The sequence below is a fragment of the Petaurus breviceps genome, unplaced genomic scaffold (genome assembly GCF_028583685.1).
Source record: "Petaurus breviceps papuanus isolate PSGF00001 unplaced genomic scaffold, PetGlider_PUasm1.0 91041, whole genome shotgun sequence".
In the NCBI taxonomy this organism is placed as follows: domain Eukaryota; kingdom Metazoa; phylum Chordata; class Mammalia; order Diprotodontia; family Petauridae; genus Petaurus; species Petaurus breviceps.
Window position 1 is genome coordinate 6,564,629 of NW_027187400.1, and position 17,339 is coordinate 6,581,967.

Consider the following 17,339-nt stretch of genomic DNA (forward strand, 5'->3'; position numbering starts at 1 on the left):
TGGCCCTTTGTCTAAGGCTGGCTCTGGAGCCCTATCTGTGCCCCCAAGTTGGCTTGGGAAGGTTCTTCTCCTACCTCTGGTGGGAGGGCTTGTTGTGTTTGTCCTTAGGTCTCGAAGGGAATGCTGACACGATTTGCAGTTGACTTGGATTTAAGTGAGGGAGGGCTGTGCAAGATTACCATCCTCACTTTCTCCCCCAGAGCCATCTGGGTCTAGTGGTCAGATGTCCATCAGGAGGACTGGAGATGGCCCAGGATGCAATGGAAGACCTGGCCCTTTCAGGCTGAGGCCTTTTCAGGTTCTCACAGGAATTAGTTGGATGTTCTGAGAATAGAGTTGAAACATGTAGGTCTACCACTACTCTGACTTTGAACTTGGCTGCAAGGGCTGGTGCTGAGGCTGAGGTGAGGAGAGAAAGGGGAAGAGAAGGAAGGGACTTGCTCCCAGCTTCTCCCACCTTCCTGCTGCTGGGTCCAAGGCTGTCTCATAATTTTCTGTACTAGGCACATTCCCATAATCCTTTTTGTTTTTCCTCCCTCTCAAAAGACAAATTATATTTAAGAAAGACCTAATGGGAAATGATGGGCTTAGGCAATCTACCCCCTCACATCCCCATTAGAGGTGCCTAGAGGGACAGACACAGGCCCCAAATGGGAGATTTCTGAGCCTCTTAGGGCATTTCAAGTAGCCTTCCTATGCCTCAGTTTCCCCAGCTATAGGCCCTTTCATTGAATTCGAGTTTTAGAGCTAGAGACCACCTCAGAGACCAGGTAGTCCAACCCTTTCCATTGACAGGAGAACCTGGGGCCCAGAACTAAAAAGGAACATTCTCAAAGTCACACAGCTGGAAGGCACCTCAGAGGCCATCTAGTGAAGACCCATTTTACAGGTGAGGAAACTAAGGGCCAGAGAAGGGACTTGCCCAGAACCCCACATAAGCAGAAAGCATCAGAGGTGGGTTTCAAACCCAGGTCCTGTGACTTCAGTTATCAGTGCCCTGCTGTCTCCAAGGGTGGAGCTGCAGCTCAAACTAAGAAGCTGCTTCCTGGTACTTCTTTTGACATGGGAGGGGAAGTCACTTCTGAGAAGGGAAGTCAGTGTTTTTCCTCCTTCCTCCCTTTCTTCACACTCCCCTCTTTAGGAAAGTATCCAGCTGACACAGAGTATCAGGCCTGGAGTGGGGAAGACTGGAGCTCAAATCTGGCCTTGGATACTTAGTAGCTGTGTTACCCTGGACAAGTCACCTAACTGCTGCCTGCCTCAGTTTCCTCATTTGTAAAGTGGGGATAATAAGGGCATCTACCTCCCAGGATTATTTGTAGAGATCAAGTGAGATCATATTTGTAAAACACTTTGTAAACCTTAAAATGCCAGATAAATGTTAGTTATTGTTGTTGTTAGGGGAGTTAGGAGGCTCATTGGATAGAGTTCCAGACCTGGAGTCGGGAAGACCTGAATTCAAATTCAGCTTCTGACACTTACTAAGCTGTATGACCTTGGGCAAGTCACTTAACCTGGTTTGCCTCAGTTTCCTCATCTGTAAAATGAGTTAGAGAAGGAAATGGCAAAGCATTCTAGTATCTCTGCCAAGAAAACCCCAGGTGGGATTATGAAGAGTTGGACAGGACTGGAATGACCAACAACAAATCATTCTTCTTCTTAATTTACCTTACCATCTGTGTCAATGGCCAGAAAGCCCCTATCCCTCCCAGTAGAGTGGGGCCAACCACAACATGAGAGGGCTGAGGTCACTTGGCGGCCACCAGGGACCCAGAGCGTTTGTCAGGGTTGAAAAACAATCTCACAGGGTCCTGCCTGCTAGACCTGTACTCTCTCTGTACAAGAACTGACATCGATGAAGTACTTTGAAGTTTGCAAAGTGCCTTCCTTACATTACCTCACTGTGGTCAGTTGTCCTCCGAAGACATCTGCCAGAATGAAGTCTGTAAACACTCCCAGAACATTTCATAAACACAACACAGGCCGGGGTCAGGTTGTTGTGGGACACAGACCTGCCCTGAGGGAGCACTTGGGCTTTGGGACCTTTAGCTGCAGATGACTCAGAGCTCAGGAGAGCTCTGTTTCCCCCAAGGGAGGGCGAGGCCTGGGAGGGGTGAGGGTGGGGGTGGCTGCCACAGGGCCATTCCTGAAGGTGGAGAGTATACAGGAGAGTTCTTTCAACAGCTCCTCTTGGTATATGGCCCAATCCTTTTACTGTCATGATTACCTTCCTCTAGAGACTTTTTTGGGGCAGCTTGGTCATTTGGTGGAGAGCACCAGGCCTGGAGGCAGGACGACCTAAATTCAAATCTGGCCTCAGACACTTCCTAGCTGTGTGACCCAGGACAAATCCCTTCACCCTGTTTGCCTCAGTTTCCTCATCTGTCAAATGAGCTGGAGAAGGAAATGGCAAACCACTCCAGTATCTTTGCCAAGAAAACCTCAAATGGAGTCACAAAGAGTCAGACATGGACTGAAATGACTGAAAGAAGAGACCTTTTTATAAGTGGGTAAACTCAGGCCCAGAGAGATGTGACTTGCTTAGGGCAAGAGAAGACAGAACCCTGGGCCTGGAGTCACGAAGACCTGAGTTCAACTCCAGCCTCAGACTCTTACTAGCTGTGTGACCCTGGGCAAGTTATTCCCCCTCTCTGCCTCAGTATCCTCATCTGTAAAATGAGCTAGAGAAGGAAAGGGCAAACCACTCCAGTATCTCTGCCAAAAAATACACCAAATGGGGTCACGAAGAGTCGGACATGACTGAAAAATGACTGAAATCCAGATGTTATCCAGGCATGGAGGTTCTTGGCATGATGGGAGGGGGAGGTGGGGCAGGAAATTGTAGTTTGGTATAGGGGAAAGAGCTAGCCCTGGAGAGCATCTAAGTCCTCACACTCTAACCTTGTGACCTTGGCCAAGTCACTTCTTTCTAAGCCTTAATATCCTTACCTGTAAAGTAAGAGGTTGGGGATGAATAATCTTTAAGAGTTCTTCCAGTCTGATATTCCACTGACTTAAGAGAGCATTGGACTACTACTACTGTTTTTATTACTACCATGATCACCACCACTACTGCTACTACTGCTGCTGCTGCTATGACTACTACTAGCCAGCTAGCTGGCATCTCATTTGAGCCTCACAATAACTATGGGTGGTAGGTGTTATTATTGCCCCCATTTTACAAATGAAGAAACAGGTTAAATGACTTACCCAGGATCATACAGCTAATATGTGTCTGAGTCTGGATTTGAATTCAGGTTTTCCCAACTCCAGGTCCAGCCATCTATCCATCACTTTCCCCTAACTACCTCTAGATAATAGCTAATATATAGAGAGCTAAGGTTTGCAAAGGGCTTTATATATATAATTTCATGTGATCACCATAACAATGCCTTTATGAGATAGATATTATTAACCCCATTTTACAAATGAGACTGAGTGTCAGAGGTAGGATTAGAACTCAGATCTTGAAGGGCCTTCCCTACTCTGTGAGGTTGTGGACCTTGCACCTCTGCTTATAGCCACCTGTTCCCTCTGGCTGGCCAGGTGCTCTGTTCCTGAGTTGGCCCTGTAGACTTGCCGAGCAAACCTTTTCCTGGGTTCCATTCACTGGCTCTGAACTGTTCTTGACTTTCATCCAGGCTACCTGAGCCAGAGCTCTTGGCTCTCTGGACCCTTTTTTGGGGGAAGGAGGGATTTCTCACTGAGTGCTCTCAGCTTCCCCAGCCCTGGGGAAGGCATGAGTCATCCTGTCCCAAGTGAATCAGGAGGCACCCTAGGGGACAGTGCGTTCCCCTGGAGCTGGGTCACTGGGGGTTTCCAAAGCTCCTGAATCCATCCAAACACCTGACGCCCCGGGCTTTGGGAAGGCCCACCCACCCTCTTCCTCATCCTCCCCCCAACCACCTCCACCAGGGCCTCGCCAGAGCTCCACCTCCTGCACAGTCCCTCCCCCAAGTTCCTAGGTTTCTGGTAGTGCAGCTGCTCGAAGAAGATATTTATAGCCTGGGCAAGATGAGGCAGAACCTGGGCCCCTCAATTCCCAGAGAGACTGTAGCAGCCCCACCCCAGGGAAATTGTGATGGGGTGGGGGCTGAGGTGTGAAACTCCAAGAGGAAATTTAAACTCATCCCTCCCTGGAGTAGGTCAAGGCTAGACTGAATGGGCCAAGGTTTGGGCCTCAGGGACCCCGCAGCTGATCTTGGGTCAGCGAAACAGTAATCAGACACTGATAGTTGGCCAAAACAACAATATCCCTTTAGCTCGATTAAATGTCACCAGATGGAAAGGTAGGAAACCTGAACAGGAAGAGTTCTGTTGTTAATATAGGCAACCACTTATAGCACCCCAGGATTTGGAGCTGGATGGGGCCTCAGAGATATCTGAGTCAATCTCCCCTCCCCATTCTTCCCCCCTCTCTTGTTTAACGGATAAGAAAAAGGAAACCAGGAATAAAGTGCTGGGCCTTGGAGGCAATTGGGGGAGCCAGAATTGGAATCCAATTCTTCTGACTCTGCTGGACTCAGTTTCCTCATATGCTAAAATGAGAGGTTTGGTTGAGATGATCTCTAAAGGTCTTTCCCAGATCTAGGGGAGAGGTAGTCTGTAATAGAAGGAACAGGAAGGTCTTGCTGCTTAGACATGAGCTTTCCAGAGCTTCCATTTCCACCTTCAGGGTTGCTGTAAGGAAAAGGCTTTTGCAAACTGAGGAAGCAAAGTGGTCACTGCCACATGGCAAATGAGGCTTTGTCTCAGGCTAACCACTGTCCCCACAATCAGCTTCAGTGACACGGGATGCTAATGTTCTCACACACACACACCCTTCAATTTCCCCCAGGCAGGTATACACACACACACACACACTCAGTTTCCTCCAGTCAGTTACACACACACACTCACACCACTCAATTTCCTCCAGGCAGTTACACACAGACAAACACACACACACACCCTCGATTTCCTCCAGGCAGTTGCACACACACCTCAATTTCCTCCATATAGTTACACACACACATACCCTCCATTTCCTCCAGGCAGTTACACACACACACACACACACACACACACACACACACACACCCCTCAGTTTCCTCCAGGCAGTTAACACACACACATACATACCCCTCAATTCCCTCCAGGCAGTTACAAGTTACTCTGAGCGATTTTCCTTTGGGGTACCTCTGATTCTGCCTGGCTCTACCACACTACTCCTCCACCCCCATTTCCTCTTCCAGCCCTGCTTTAGCTGGTCCCACTCTGGGTTGGGGAGGGGGTTTAACACAACACTCCAGGCTGTCCCCCTTTCTGGCAGCTCAGCAAAGCAAGGGAGCCTAGGACAGGTTAAGAAGCCCAGACTCAGGTGGCCTGGTGCTGTCCTCTAGTGGGACCAGGAGGGATTGTAGGGAGGGTGTTTGAGGAGCTCAAGACCTGGGGAGTGGGTATGGGTACTCTTGAGTCAGCCCTTTCCCTCTTCCTCCCAAGGCTAGTGCAGGAGACCCCGGGAGTCACCTACTGATCACCTCACACAAGGATTAGATGTCTCTGGAGCTATGAGCTCTGCTGGCATGGGCATGGAGGTCCAAAGGCTTTAGATCACTGAATATTAGGGCTGGAAGACCTTCCAAGTCATAGGATCACATATTCTGAGCTGGAAGGGGCCTTGGAGGCCCTCCAGTCCAACCCTCTTATTTTACAGACCAAGAGACTGAGACCCAGAGCAGGTAAGTGATCAGGGCACACACGCAGCATGTAGAAGAGTGAGGCTGTGATCCCAGATTCTTAAACTACAATGCCTCATCCACTTCTGTTCCTCAGTGATCCTCTGGAGCCGTACAGAAAGTGCCCTGCGCCCCACCTGGTCTGATGCTTTCCCCCACGCTAGGCTTTCGGCAAGGTTGAGAACCTCAGCCCAGGGCGATGTCTCAAGCTCTAAAGTCTCTCCAAGTGCCGATACTTTTTCCGTAAGACAGACACCTGGTCCTTGAAGAGTACGGGGTCCAGGCGGAGCTGCGAATGCACCAGAGGCATGCGGCCAAACCACGAAGCAAACTTGTTGATGCAGTTGTTTGACTGCTGTTCAGCGCTGGGATGCTGGAGAGACTAGGGAAAGAGCAAGATTGAGACACAATGGTGGGGCTCCCCATCTCCCATACTTTTCCCCCAACCAACCCTTCAACAGAAGGGATTTCTATTGAACATAAATGAGAATTTCTGGGCATAGATAAAGGTCAAACGGGGGACAGAAGGTGGAGATATCTTCTTAGGGGGGACTTTAAACAGGAACATAGGATTTCATAGTTGGAAGGGATCTCATTGGCCACCTAGCCCAACCCTCATCCAAAAAATGAAGCCCTGCCATGACATGCGTGAGAAGTGGTTCTCTAGCCTCTCTTCCTGAAGGCTTCCTATTAGGGGAACCCAATACCCTCCATAGGCAACCCATTCCCCTCATGGGCAACTCTCATCATTAGAAAGTTTAAACCTGCCTCTTTGTGATTTCCTCCCATTGCATTGTGCCTGGCCCTTCCCAGTTTGTCTAGGAACTGAACATAATAATCCAGGAGTGGCCAACCAGTGTGGAATACAGTTGAACTGTCCACTCCTTGGTCTTCTCTTAATGCAGCCTACCAATATGTGGAGCCAGAGCTAGGCTCAAGTTGCTTGGGTGGCCTTGGGCAAGTCACTTAATGGGACCTCAGTTTCCTTATCTGTATAAGGAGAGGCTTTCACTATATGATCTATGAGATCTGATGATCTTAAGGTCTTGCCTCTGACTCACAAGGAGTTTGTGGTTCACCAAAACCCAAAGGTCTTATCTAACCCTGCCTCCTCCTATCTGGTACTCATGAAATTGATTTTTTTTGGAGCCTCAGTATAAGCCTTTGCATTTCCTGCTATTAGGCTTCATCTAATTAGATTAAAGACACTACTCTAGCCTGTCTATCATCACCTAGTGTGTTGGCTCTCTTTCCCAGCATTGTGTCACCTGCAAACTTAATAAACATACTCTATCTGCCATTATCGAAGTCACTGATTAACATGTTTTCACAACAGAAGGCTGATTCAAACATGTTTCAGTGCCTGGAAGCAGGAGGATGGATAAGATAATCTTCCCAAGTCCAGACAATTCTGGTGAAGAAACCCCCCGCCTGCCCCTCCTGCATGACCTGTTTTAGTGAATGGGTACGTCTCCCGCTTTTCCAAACCTTTCCAAAGGGAAGGCCGTAATCACCTTCTTGTACTTGGGTCTCCTGACTTTTAAGCTGGGGGGTTCATTCCATAGTCTAATCTCTCATTCCTTTCTTAGGTTTCCCCAGCTCTCCCCCTTCCACAGTGTTCCCTCCCCCCACCAGTGCTCAGCAATGCCCTCCTCCCTGGTTCCCCCCGAGGAGCGGGCACCTCCTGGAGTTGTTTCCGCTGTGGTACTTTGATGGGGGGAAGCTTGGTGACTTCAGCCACAAGGAAATTCATCAGGATATCTTCACAGGCCAAGAGCTCATCCACAAGGTCCCTTAATGGGGCAGGCAGGAAGTGGGTGAAGAGGTTATGGTAATACCTGGGCAGTGGAAGAGACCAAAGTCATAGTGTCAGAACTGTGAGGACTCACTCTTAGAACACAAAATGTCAGAGCTAAAAGGAACCACACAACATAGAATGTCAGAAGCGGGAAGGCCCTTAGAACACAGGATGTCAGAGCTGGGAGGGCCCTTAGAACACAGGATGTCAGAGCTGGGAGGGACCTTAGAATGCAGAATGTCAGAGCTGGGAGGGCCCTTAGAATGCAGAATGTCAGAGCTGGGAGGGCCCTTAGAACACAGAATGTCAGAGCTGGGAGGGCCCTTAGAACACAGAATGTCAGAGCTGGGAGGGAACCTAGAATACAGGATGTCAGAGCTGGGAGGGCCCTTAGAACACAGGATGTCAGAATGTCAGAGCTGGGAGGATCCTCAGAACCCAGGATGTCAGAGCCGGGAGGGCCCTTAGAACACAGAATGTCAGTCCAATCTAATATTCCAAAGTGGGCTGTGAGCCTGAAGACAGAAAGTGGATTGGGAAGGCCCAGGCCATTGGCCCCATTCCAAGCATCTTTCCCAGTGCCTCTCCATTAGTCTCCAGACGATGGCGCCTTCTGAGCTCCATAGTCAATCAGGGCAATCTGTCCAAGCACATAGCTGGGCTTTGGTTGGGGCAGTGTTTGGAAGCATTCCAGCTAGCCTCCTTCATTAGGTAAGCTAATGAGATGTGACTCTTAGGGTGTGCCTCCCTTTATGCAAACCTGGTATGTAAAACTCCAGATTTATCCAAAGGTGAACTGGGGGTAATTCTTCACTCTATGATTCACCACAGAACTCTCTTAATGCATTTAAAACAGGATCCAGTTTGCACGCAGAGCTTTCTGAACACTCCCTACTGCATAAAATAAATGTGGCCTATGAGTAGGGGCTGATTTCTTCTTGGGACTGAAAAGACAGCCCCACAGAGCTTTTCTGGACCTGCCTCCCGGAGCTGCCCCTCCCTGGCAGGCACTAGCCTGCGGCACTGGCCATACCCTCTACACAGTCCTTCTCCTTCTTCCTATCGAACCCCATTCCCTGGTGAAAAACCCAATGGTCCAAAAAACAAAACCTTCTTGGCTGAGTGTCTCCATAGCAACTGAGGCAGCAGACAATGTGCTCCCTCCCCCAGCCTCCGAGTCCTCAGAAAAAAAGATGAAAAGAATGAGGGCTGGGAGAGACCTTAGAGGTCCTCTAGCTCAACCCTCTCATTTTACAGGTGAGGAAACTGAGGCCCAGGATAGTGAACTGATTTGTCCAAAGTCACAATTTAGTACGGGGCAGGATTTGAATCCAAGTACTTCCACTCCAGAGCCAAAGCCAACACTCTTTATATTTTATCATAAGAAATAGTTTCTCTCCCTCCCTCCCTTCCTCTCCCTCTTCTCTCTCTCTCCCTCCCTCTTCTCTCTCTCTCTCCCTCTTTCCCTCCTCCCTCTCTCTCCCTCCCTCCATCTCTTTCCCCCTCTCTCCCCTTTCTCTTTCTCTCTCTCTCTTTCCCTCTCCCCTCTCTCTCCCTCTCTTCTCTGTCTCTCTCTCCCTCTCTGTCTCTCTGTGTTTCTCTCTGTCCTCTGTCTCTCTCTCTCTCCCTCCTTCCCTCCTCCCTCCCTCCTTCCCTCCTCCCTCCCTCCCTCTCTTCCTCCCTCCCTCTCTTTCTACCTCCCTTCCTCTCTTTCCCCCTCTCTCCCCTTTCTTTCTCTCTCTCTTTCCCTCTCCCCTCTCTCTCCCTCTCTTCTCTGTCTCTCTCTCCTTCTCTGTCTCTCTGTGTTTCTCTCTGTCCTCTGTCTCTCTCTCTCTCTTTCCCTCCTTCCCTCCTCCCTCCCTCCCTCTCTCTCTTCCTCCCTCCCTCTCTTTCTACCTCCCTTCCTCTCTTTCCCCCTCTCTCCCCTTTCTCTTTCTCTCTCTCCCTCTCCTTTCCCCCTCCCCCTGTCTCTGTCTTTGTCTCTCTATCTCTCCCTTTCTTCTCCCTCTCTCCCTCTCCTCTCTGTCTCTCTCTCTGTGTCTGTCTCTCTCTCCCTTCTTCCTTCCTCCCTCCCTCTCTCTCTTCCTCCCTCCCTCTCTCCCTTCCTTGCTTTCCTCCTCTCTCCCCTTTCTCTTTCTCTCTCTCTCCCTCTCCTTTCCCCCTCTCTCCCCTTTCTGTTTCCCTCTCTCTCCCTCTCCTCTCTCTCTCTCTCTCTGTCTCTCTGTGTCTCTCCCTCCTTCCCTCCTCTCTCCCTCCCTTCCTTCTTTCCCCCTCTCTCAGCTTTCTCTCTCTATCCCTCTCCTTTCCCCCTCCCCCTGTCTCTGTCTTTGTCTCTCTGTCTCTCCCTTTCTTCTCCCTCTCTCCCTCTCCTTTCTCTCCTTCCCTCCCCAGAGGTTCTCATCTCCATCAGTCATCCACTTCAGTCAGAGGATCTGGATTAGAATTCTAGCTCTGCCAGGTCCAAACCTCTAGGCCTTTGGACAAGTCCCTTAATCTCACTGGCCTCAGCTTGCTCATCTATAAAATGATCAAACTCCCTTTCCATCTCTGCCATTCTGTTTTCTAATATCTGATTGTCTAAGGTCCTTTCTAGCTCCAAATGCAATGACCCTGAGATTCCTGAGATTCTATCAGGTCCCACTTTAATGCCCTGGTGCATTCTGGGGGGAGCCTCCTGGGGCAATACCTGTGATAGAAGGCAGCAGCTGTGAGGACCACTGAGAACTCATTGGGCCTCTGGTCTGTGTAGCCCCAGGAGCCCTTGGTTTCATCCCAGAAGTGGCTCCGGGTCTGGAAACCCACAATCCGTTCTGGGAAGCTCTGCCAAACCACAAAGGCAAAGTCCACCTGTGGGAGGAATTGCAGTGACATGCTTAGAAGGGCTTCCCCAACGGGAGCTCCCTATGAGATGCCAAGGCAGGCAGCAAGGAACATGTCAACTCTGGGTTAGAGTCCTGAAAGAATTTTCAGAGCCATGAACTCCAAGTCAAATCAACAAATATTTCTTAAAGCACCTACTATGTGCTAGCCACTATGCTAAGCTCTGATGATACAAAGAAAGGTAAAAAAAAAAAATCCCTCCTCTCAAGGAGCTCACAGTCTAATGAGGGAAACAGCATGCAAGCAACTATGCAATCTAGAACCAGAATATTTTACCAAGAGACAGGGTTCAAAATCTCCTTTTCTGGACATTTTAAAATCAAGAAGCTGGTTATTTATCAGCAACAGTGTTGGAGGCAAAGGAAGAGATTACATGACTTCTTCAGGTCCTTTAGAACTGGAGGCTATTTTGAGACCTAGAAGGGACCTTAAAATATTTTGGAGCAATATTTTGTGGAATTGAGGAATAGTTCAATTTGAATATGAATATTTAAATTAAAATTGAGCAATATTTAAGGAAGAGACCTTAAGAATTGCAGAGAAGAAGGGTCCTTAGAATAGAGGCTGTCAGAGTTGGGAGGGGTCTTAGAACAGAGGCTGTCAGAACTGGGAAGGGTCTTAGGACAGAGGCTGCCAGAACTGGGAAGGGGCTTAAAAATAGAATGTCAGAGCTGGGAAAGGCCTTAGAACTCTAATGTCAGAACACTGGACCTTGAAGGGACTTTGGAGCTCATCTAGTCCCTCCCCCCTCCCCTGTTAGGCACTCCCCCACCATCCAATCCCCTCCTATACAAATGAGAAGCTGAGGACCAGAGAAGTAAAGGGACTTGCCCATAGTCACTCAGTGGCTGAGCTAGGACTAGAACCCAGGACTTCATATTCCCAGTCCAGTGTTCTTCCTTCTCCAGTTACACTGCCTCCCCTCTCTAGGATTTTCTCAGGTCTCCAGCATCACTAAGCATGATGGAGATGCTAAGTATGGCCTGCAGCCCACTAACCTCCCCTAGACCTCACCTCACTCGTTGAAAGGCTGCTGTGGGCATCCAGGCTGAGGATGGCATCAGTGCTGATGGTGCTGTAAGGGAAGAACCGGTCGCTCTTCTGTAGCAAGAAGAAAACAGGAATCACTCCCCTGGGAGTAGAGGCAGGGGTGGGAGGGCACTTCAGCAAAACCCCTCCCTCTCTGTTCCAGGCCCATCCTGGTCACCCTTCCCTCTGCGCTGATTCCCGTCTGTTGGAACCACCTTGGACCATTTCTGAAAGGTATTTTATATAGGCTCACAGATCAAAAGATTATAGACTTAGAGCTGGGGCCATCAGCTCCAATCCCCTTATTTTACAAATAGGGAAACAGGAATGGGGAAGATAAATGATTTGTTCAAGATAAGGTAGGAAGTAAGCATCAGAGGCAGGATTTGAACCCTTATCTTCTGACTCCTAATCCAATATTCTTGCCCCTGCACAATGATGTCTCTTAGAGCTAGTCTAAATCTTCTGTATTACATGTAGATGAGGGTATTGAGGCTCAGAGAGGTCAAGGGACTTGCCTGAGGTCACACAGCTAAGCATGCCCACTCCCAGACCAGTCCTCTTCCCACTAGGCCATGCTGTTCACATCTCCCAGGATGGGCCTCTTTCCAATCTCTCTTTATAGAATTCATACAATCTATCGTTTCCAGCACCTTGGATTTCATTAATTCTACCACCCTGGATTTCTTCAGGCCTCAATTCAGGTTCCGGAGAACACTTGGTGTATTTATCTTGATTTATTAACATTCCATAGATGGATTAATCCCCTACCAACCTGGAGGATGCCCTCCCTGCCTCATGCCCCTCCCCACCTCATCCACCCTCCACTCTGCTATCAAAGGGATCTTTCTAAATCAAAGGTCTGACCATGCCAGCCCTCATACTTGGCAAACTTGAGTGTATACTCAAAGTAAACATTACTTCCAAGGTCAATACAAAGTCCTTGGGATGGCTTTTAAAACCCCCTCCACCTTGGCTCTTTCCTGCCTTTCCAGGTTTCCTACACTTTTGTCCCTTCCATGGACTCCATGATTCAGGCTCCTGGGATTCCTGAAAGTTCCTGGGGTTCCTGGAGGCTCCTGGGGGGTTCCTGGGGCTCCTGATGGCCCCTGGGGAGTTCCTGGGGCTCCTGGTGGCTGCTGGGGGGTTCCTGGCTGCTCCTGGGGGGTTCCTGGGGCTCCTGGGGGATTCCTGGGGCTCCTGGCAGCTCTATCTCCTAACCTTAGGTCTTTTCACTTCACTGTTTCCCATGCCTGAAAACGTGCTCCCTCCTTACCTTGGCCTCCTGGGTTCCACGGCTTCCTACAAGTTTCAACTCAAATGCCACCTTCTATAGGAAGCTTTTCCTAGTGCCCTTCACTGCTGGCATCTCCCCTCTGAGATCGCCCCCATTTATGCTAGGCATGCCTTGTTTGTGCACAATTGTTTGCTTGTTGTCCTCCCCCTTAGACTCTGAGCTACAACAAGCCAGGGAAAGGGTTGTATCTATTTATTTCCCTTAGGGCCCACTTGAAAACAGTCCCACTAAGTCCCTGGTACTTAAGAAATGCTGAATGAATGAAAACGCTTAGTAGGCAGCTGGGTAGCTGGGTGGTGCGGTGCATAGAGCACTGGGTTGGAATTAGTAAGATTGGTCTTCATGGGTTCAAACCCAGCCTCAGACACTTATAAGCTGTGTGACCCTGGACAAGTCACTTCACCCCGTTTGCCTCAATTTCCTCATCTGTAAAATGAGCTGGAGAAGGAAATGACAAACTACTCCAGTGTCTGCCAAAAAACCCCAGATGGGGTCATGATGAGTCAGACGTGACTGAAATGACCAAACAACCAAAGTAGGCAGCTAGGTGTCATGACTGGTGTCACTGGGCCTGAATTAAAATCCAGCCTTAGACACTTACAGGCTGTGTGACTCTGGGTATGTCACTTCACCTCTGTTTGCCTCAGTTTCCTCAAGTGTAAAAAGCGTCCACCTCAGAGGGTTGTTGTGAGGATGAAATGAAATAATTATTTGTCAAGCACTTGGCATAGTTAGTACTTGGCACATAGTAGGTACTATCTAAATGCTTCTTCCCTTCCCTGGGCACTTAGGAGATGTGTTGAATCAATAAATGAACAAACTGGTTGAGGGCAGGAGTTGGAAGGAGAGTCCCCCTTCCACCTTCTTTGTCTTCCATTCATTCTTCCTTTACCTTCTTCCTCCCTTCAATGACTGTCAGGGGCACTGTAGTCTGGGGCCACTTCTCCTGAGCTGGAGTAGGGCTGTCATTGCTCCAGAGGACCAGAATCTATGAGAGAAGGGAGAGATGGTGAGAAGAAAGGACTTAAAGTGAGGGAGGGGGGTTCAGAGCCACCCAGGGATAGGGAAGAGGCAGAGTGGGGGAGGGGGGGTTCAGAGCCACCCAGGGATGGGGAAGAGGCAGAGTGGGGGAGGGGGTGTTCAGAGCTGCCCAGGGATGGGGAAGAGGCTATTATTGTTGTTACTTCTGTTCTCCAATGAGGGGGCATGCTGTTTATTGACTCATAACAGCAGTTCTTTGCCCAATGGCCAGGTCTGCAACTAACTAGAAAGGAACTTGGAATTTGATGACTGGAAGCAAGGGATCCTAAATAAACGCTTACCCGTGTCCCCACCAGTTACTCCATCTCTGTCTTTTTTTTTTTTTAAGCAATTGGGGTTAAGTAACTTGCTCAAGGTTACACAGCCAGTTATTTCACGGCCAGGTGTTTCTGGGTGGGTGCTAAGTGTCTGAGCCCAGATTCGATCCCCAGGTCATCCCGACACTGGGGCAGGTGCTCTTACTCGCTGTGCTACCTGGCTGCCCCAACTCCATCCCTGTGTTTAACCTCTCTCCCCACAGTTGCCATTAACAATTAGATTTTTGCATTATCATTTTCTTCCAAAGTTATGGAAACACAGATGTCAGAGTGGGGAGAGACCTTGGAAAGCAGAATGTTAGTGCCAGAAGGGATCCCAGAACGTGAAATACTGAAGTTCAGAGGGACCTAGAACATGAAATACTGACTCTAAAACAGATCTAGAACACAGAGCATTGGAGCCGAGAAGGATCTCAACAATAACATCCTGGCACTAGAACCGATGTAGAGCGCGGAATGTTGGCACCACAAAGGCCCTAAGTTACAAAACACTATAGCTAGAATGGATCTAGAACATGGACCGTTGAGGTTGAGCAGGACCTCAATGATTAAATACTGGTGCTAGAACAGGTCTAGTACATGGAGTGCTATCATCAAGAAGGTCCTAGATTCTAAAACACCATTGCTAGAATGGATCTAGAATACAGAATGTTGGAGTTGAGAGGGACCTTACAACAAAGAATATCACCTTTCAGGACTAGAAGAGACCATCTAATCCAAATCAATTCCCTGCCTCTTCTCCCTTAATGAGAAGCAGGGGTTATTCTTTCCATTTTACAGATGGAAAAAACTGGCCCAGAAGAAAGATGGCCTGCTCCACTGCGTCAGAGCTGAAACTGAGACTATAACTGGAATCTCCTGCATCCCAGCACCACAAAGAAGCCACACCACTTTCACTTACTAAAATCCTACTTGAGGGGCAGCTAGGAGGTACAGTGGATAAAGCAATGGCCCTTCAGTCAGGAGGGCTTAAGGGCAAATTCAACCTCAGACACTTCCTAGCAGTGTGACCCTGGGCAAGTCACTTATCATCAGCTCTCTCCAAAAAACCAGACAAAAATCCTACTTGGCCTTCAAGGCCCAGCTCAAATATATCTTCTAGGAAGATATAATTTCTGGATCCTTGACCACAAGTCATATGTGATCCCTTCCTCTTCTGAATACACTCACCAGCTCCAATCCTTGGAATATCCCAGGGCCCCCATTCCACTCCAGCTCCAGCCTATTCCCTCCTTCCCCAGGTAGTGGGGCCTAGACCCCTTCTGCTTTGAAGCAGATATGGCCAATCACACTGATTCAGTGGGAAGGGAGTTAACCACAATGCTTTCAGGCCTCACTATCTGCTCTGTCATTATGCTCCCGCCCACCCCCCCATCAGCTGATGCATCCTAAGGAGCCCTCCTAATTAAAATATAAGCCTCTAGAGGAGAAAGGTTGTGTTTTGTCCTATTTGTTTCTCTAGTGCTTAGCACAGAGCTTAGTACCCAGTAAGTGGTTAATAAATGTTTTCATTCATCCTAGTCTTTTGTAAACATATTCTTTCTAATAAGTTGTAAGCTCTAGGAAATCAGGGACAGTACCTCATTCATCTCTGGTCCTGTACATAGTATGTATGTCCTGAATTGTGAATCCATATTCCTCTCAGGCCCTTGTACATAGTATGAGCTCCATAGTGGTTGTTGAATTATTTTTTGGCAGGGAGTGTCACTGTAGTTACTTTCCCTCCATCAGGTTTCCTACTCTAGTCATTCCAACCCCATCTGCCCTCTCACTCCCAAGGATCCTAGGTGGGACAACTCCTTCCCAAGGTTGCCAAGCTAATTCCTGCATTAGAGGAAGAACTTGGTGACAATAGTTTTTTTTTTTTTTATTAAAAAGATCTAGGGTTCTTAGTGGCCTTCATGCTCAATAACTGAACAAGATGACATGGAAGCCAAAAAATATTAGTGAGATATTAAGATAGGGGGATGATATCCCAAGTGAGGGAGATAACAACCCTGTTGAATTTTGTAAGATTAAGTTTTGACACATTTTAGGAGGAACACTGACAAACAGGAACACATAGGGAGGAAGGGGCAGATATTAGTTCTATTAAAAAAAAAAACATCTCTGGACACTTAGAGGCACCCCAGGATAGTAGGGGCTGCCCTTAGGAAGAGGTGAGTTCCCTGTCACTGGTGTCTTTGAGTAGCAGCTGAAGACCAGTTGTTGGGAATAATAAAGAAGGAATTCCTGCTTGAGTATAGCTAAAGACAAGGTGCCCTCCAGGTCCATTCCAACTCCCACATTCTGGAAGCTTTGATATGTGTATCACTCAAAGGCAAGGGCTGGATGGAGCTTTACAATCTCACCTTGCTCCCCCACCCAGAAGGAGTGAGGCCTCCCGCCTTGGGGATTATCTCTCAGTTCTCACTGGGGTTCTCTGAGGGAACCCCACCCTCCACTGTGTCCTTCCAGTCTCCCTCTCCCCTCCATGGGCCCACTTGGGAAAGAGGCAGACCTGGGCACAATGCTGGGAGCCTGACACCTCCTGGATCAGCTTCAGAGGGGGCTGGTCCAGGGACCCCACCCAGATCAGGGCACTGAATCTGCCAGAGGGACGGGAGCCTGTGGAGTGGAATGGAGATGGAGACATGCCGTTAGGGAGCTCTGGTTCAGGGGAGGTGATGGAGGTGCTGGCCGGGAGAGGATGGGGTCCCAGAGGGGTGGAGGCATCTCCACAGCGATGAGCTGAGGAACCAGTCTCTCTGATCAGCTTCAAAGGTCTCAGAGGAACGGCTAGGAGGCAGCTCTCAAAAGGGAGCATTGGGATTACTCAGTGGATTTGTTTCTGGGGGGGTCCTCAGTACCAGAATGGGGAGGGAGAAGGAAATAGAGGATTCAAAGCTAGGAAAAAGCCAAATCCAACCCATAATACACTACAAAAGGCACTGGGCCTAATGTAAGGAGAGACCTAGATCTGATCCTGCTTCAGAAACTTATTTGCTGTGTGACCCTGAGCTAACTGGTTCCCCTCTCTGATCTTCTGCTTCCTCATCAGTAAAACGAGGATAATTCCTTTTGTATCTACATATGGGCTTATGAGGATCAGAGGAGATAGCGTGTTAGCATTCTGAGAGCCTTAAAGTTGTATAAATGTCAGCTATTACTACGATTACTATTATGAAATGACTTGTATAAGGTCACACAGAATGGAAGAAGTCCTCAGGAAGATGGCCTCTGTGGGACTGTGTGTATGCGCGTGCGTGTGCGTGTGCGTG

General features: G+C 48.8%; 1 protein-coding gene across 4 annotated transcripts in view; it reads right to left on the reverse strand.

Moving 5' to 3' along the window:
* Window positions 1–4,232: 4,232 nt before the first annotated feature.
* Window positions 4,233–17,339, reverse strand: part of EXTL1 (exostosin like glycosyltransferase 1) — a 29,011-nt gene continuing 15,904 nt past the window's right edge. For 2 of the 4 annotated variants that reach the window (XM_069078828.1, XM_069078830.1), the window contains exons 6-11: window positions 16,580–16,686; window positions 13,614–13,709; window positions 11,410–11,496; window positions 10,202–10,362; window positions 7,399–7,555; window positions 4,233–6,099 (exon numbers count right to left, since the gene is read on the reverse strand). In XM_069078828.1, coding sequence (XP_068934929.1) covers window positions 5,929–6,099; window positions 7,399–7,555; window positions 10,202–10,362; window positions 11,410–11,496; window positions 13,614–13,709; window positions 16,580–16,686 — 779 coding nt within the window. In that variant the 3' untranslated portion in view covers window positions 4,233–5,928. The remainder of the gene's footprint in view (window positions 6,100–7,398; window positions 7,556–10,201; window positions 10,363–11,409; window positions 11,497–13,613; window positions 13,710–16,579; window positions 16,687–17,339) is intronic. The other 2 variants (XR_011166584.1, XM_069078829.1) reach the window with 2 other exon arrangements.